This window comes from Rana temporaria, chromosome 2 (genome assembly GCF_905171775.1).
Source record: "Rana temporaria chromosome 2, aRanTem1.1, whole genome shotgun sequence".
Classification (NCBI taxonomy): Eukaryota; Metazoa; Chordata; class Amphibia; order Anura; family Ranidae; genus Rana; species Rana temporaria.
In genome coordinates this window covers 8725131-8728677 of record NC_053490.1, presented here as the reverse complement: position 1 = coordinate 8728677, position 3547 = coordinate 8725131, and the positions used below count along the sequence as shown (strand labels likewise).

The following is a 3547-nucleotide window of genomic DNA, read 5'->3' as shown; positions in this document are numbered from 1 at the left end:
ATGGTTAAATCCCCTTATACACCAGGAAAGTACAGCATAGGAAAGGGTTAAATATACAGATATGGGGGGAGGGGGGCATGCATTACTTTGCATCAATAACATTGATATGTAATCCATTCCATCCATACATACACATGCACACTGCTGGGGGGCACAGTGTTCTTCCATGCTGAGCTCTGTACATGATCATTTATTTATTTGCACAGTTATATAGAAAGAAGGACACAGTTGTGCTCTTCCATGTAACACCGGCATTCTGGAACCTTCGTGATACCACCCGGCATTCTGGAACCTTCGTGATACCACCCGGCATTCTGGAACCTTCGTGATACCACCCGGCATTCTGGAACCTTCCTGATACCACCCGGCATTCTGAGGTCACCTAACCAAACTCTAATTGGTGAAAGCCGAAGGAGTCCCCGAATATTCCTGTAGCTTCCTGACTCATCTGAGGATGACGTCCTTTCAGGTCAGTGCTGATTGGCTGATGCATCCAGGAAGTCTCTGGAAGGTTCCAGCTGGTTCCCTGAGAGACAACAAAGCTTGTGCCTAGACTGTGCGTGATTGGTCAGGAAGTTTCTCCCAGCTGAGCCAGCGAGTATAAATACAGTAGGTGTTTGTGATATTGTGTTTTTAGCACGACAGCGTCGCGCTGATACTCGGCGACATGGTGCCGAGATCTCGCACTCACTGGAATAGTGACAGCACATCCCAGCAAGCGCGTCATAGAAGCGACGGGAGATCCGACTTGGATTCCCGCCAATTCTACACGTGTGCGGCGTTTGTTATGAATCCTGAGGGGGAAGTCCCCGCCGGATTTTAAATAAAAATCCGGCATGGGTCCCCCCCTCAGGAGCATACCGGGCCCTTAGGTCTGTTATGGGTTGTAAGGAGAGCCCCCCTACGCCGAAAAAAACGGCGTAGGGGTCCCCCTACAATCCATACCAGACCCGTATCCAAAGCACGCTACCCGGCCAGCCAGGAAGGGAGTGGGGACGAGCGAGCGCCCCCCCCCCCCCCCCCTTCCTGAGCCGTACCAGGCTGCATGCCCTCAACATGGGGGGGTTGGGTGCTCTGGGGCAGGGGGGCGCACTGCGGCCCCCCCACCTCAGAGCACCCTGTCCCCATGTTGATGAGGACAGGGCCCCTTCCCGACAACCCTGGCCGTTGGTTGTCGGGGTATGCGGGCGGGAGGCTTATCGGAATCTGGGAGCCCCCTTTAATAAGGGGGCCCCCAGATACCGGCCCCCCACCCTAAGTGAATGAGTATGGGGTATCGTACCCCTACCCATTCACCTGCAAGAAAAGTGGTAAAAACACAAATAAACCACACAGGGTATTAAAATATTTTATTAGTCTGCTCTGGAGGCCGCCCCCTGTCTTCTTTATTAGCTCTTTTACCAGGGGGAGCTTCTTCTTTGACGTCTTCGGGTGGGTGGGGGCCGCCGTCTGGTTCTCTTCCACCGCCGGGGGGGGTGGCTTTTAAAAAAGCCCCCACCCCCCCGGCGGGTTTCCTCCGGCGTCTTCGGCGGGGCTCTTCTTCTTCCGCTATCCCGACGGGTCTTCTCCGCTATCCGGGGGGTCTCCTTCTATGTTCGCCGCTCTCCGCTGTTGACTCGTCGCACCCCGGTTCTTCGTCTCGCTGTCCGGTCCCTTCTTCCGTGCTGTACGTCTTCTTCCGTGCTGTGAGTTCTTCTTCCGTGCTGTGACGTCATGTTCTTCACTTCTCTTCTTCTCCCGATGTTGACACGCCGGTCCTTCTCGCTGAAATGACGGATGCGCGCCTTGCATCGGACCTATATAGGCCTCACAGTCCCATCATGCTCTGTACCTACCCATGTGATACCTACCACGTGGGTAGGTATCACATCGCTTATGGCTTGGCTAAAGCAAGCCGAGGTGAAAACAACGTCCTGATCTTTGACCTGGGAGGTGGCACATTTGACGTCTCCATCCTCACTATTGATGACGGGGTCTTTGAGGTGAAGGCTACAGCAGGCGACACCCATCTGGGTGGAGAAGACTTTGACAACCGAATGGTGAACCACTTTGTGGAAGAATTCAAGCACAAGAAGGACATCAGCCAGAATAAGAGAGCTCTGAGGAGGCTCAGAACAGCTTGTGAGAGAGCCAAGCGCACCCTGTCCTCCAGCACCCAGGCCAGCATTGAGATTGACTCTCTGTATGAGGGCATTAACTTCTACACTTCCATCACCAGGGCTCGCTTTGAGGAACTCTGTTCAGACCTCTTCAGGGGAACCCTTGACCCCGTTGAGAAGGCCCTGAGAGATTCCAAGCTGGACAAGTCTCAGATTCATGAAATTGTTCTAGTCGGAGGCTCTACACGTATTCCCAAGGTGCAGAAACTCCTTCAAGACTTCTTCAATGGGAAGGAGCTAAACAAGAGCATCAACCCTGATGAAGCTGTCGCCTATGGAGCTGCTGTACAAGCTGCCATCCTGACGGGTGACAAGTCTGAGAAGGTCCAGGATCTGCTCCTGCTGGATGTGGCCCCGCTCTCTCTTGGTCTAGAAACAGCCGGAGGAGTGATGACTGTACTCATCAAACGCAACACCACCATCCCCACCAAGCAGACACAGATCTTCAGCACCTACTCTGACAACCAGCCAGGTGTCCTCATCCAGGTCCTCGAGGGTGAGAGAGCAATGACAAAGGACAACAACCTCCTGGGCAAGTTTGAACTGACTGGCATTCCTCCAGCTCCACGTGGAGTGCCACAAATTGAAGTCACCTTTGACATTGATGCCAACGGAATCCTCAATGTGTCTGCTGTGGACAAAAGCTCAGGAAAGCAGAACAAAATCACCATCACCAATGACAAGGGCAGACTGAGCAAAGAGGAAATAGAGAAGATGGTGCAGGAGGCAGAAAGGTACAAGGGAGACGATGATGTCCAGAGGGAGAGGGTTGCTGCTAAGAACTCTCTGGAGTCCTATGTCTTCAATCTGAAGAGCACAGTGGAGGATGAGAATATCAAGGAGAAAATGAGTGCATCAGATAAGAAGGCCATTGTGGAGAAGTGTAATGAGGTCCTGTCATGGCTGGACAAGAACCAGCTGGCTGAGAAAGAGGAGTACATCCACCAGCAGAAGGAGCTGGAGAGGGCATGTAACCCTATCATCTCCAGATTGTACCAAGGGGCAGCAGGTGGTGGGATGCCAGGAGCCAGCTGCAGTACTCAGGCCAGACAGGGCTGCAACCCCGGACCTACCATTGAGGAGGTGGATTAAAGGGTCACTAAAGGAATTTTTTTTTTTAGCTAAATAGCTTCCTTTACCTTGCTGCAGTCCTGGTTTCATGTCCTCATTGTTCGTTTTTGCTTTGATGTTGCTGTAAATCCTCTCTGTTTTGGACACTTCCTGGTTGCCTGTTTCCTGATAACCACAGTACTGGGAGATTTCTCACGGTGGTCACTAATCAAGGAGGTGTGATTACTGTTTGTAAAACGAAACTGGATTGGTGTTGAGGAGTTTTAGACAAAGTATCACTGCTCTCTATTGGCTGACTGCCCTCTAGTGGCTCTATG

The 3547-nt window shown here is 52.3% G+C and overlaps 1 protein-coding gene across 1 annotated transcript; it reads left to right on the top strand.

Annotated features, from left to right (window-relative positions):
- LOC120928140 (heat shock 70 kDa protein-like) lies at positions 1–3251 on the top strand. The gene is made up of 2 exons (XM_040339253.1): positions 1–29; positions 1862–3251. The coding sequence occupies exons 1-2, from the start codon at positions 1–3 to the stop codon at positions 3249–3251; spliced, it is 1419 nt and encodes a 472-aa protein (XP_040195187.1).
- Positions 3252–3547: the final 296 nt, after the last annotated feature.

Excerpts from the sequence above, each read along its gene's own strand:
- LOC120928140 (XM_040339253.1), top strand. The coding sequence starts at position 1 with ATGGTTAAATCCCCTTATACACCAGGAAA. Across the intron at positions 30-1,861 it reads TCCCCTTATACACCAGGAAA|GTATCACATCGCTTATGGCT; the intron begins GTACAGCATAGG and ends CCACGTGGGTAG.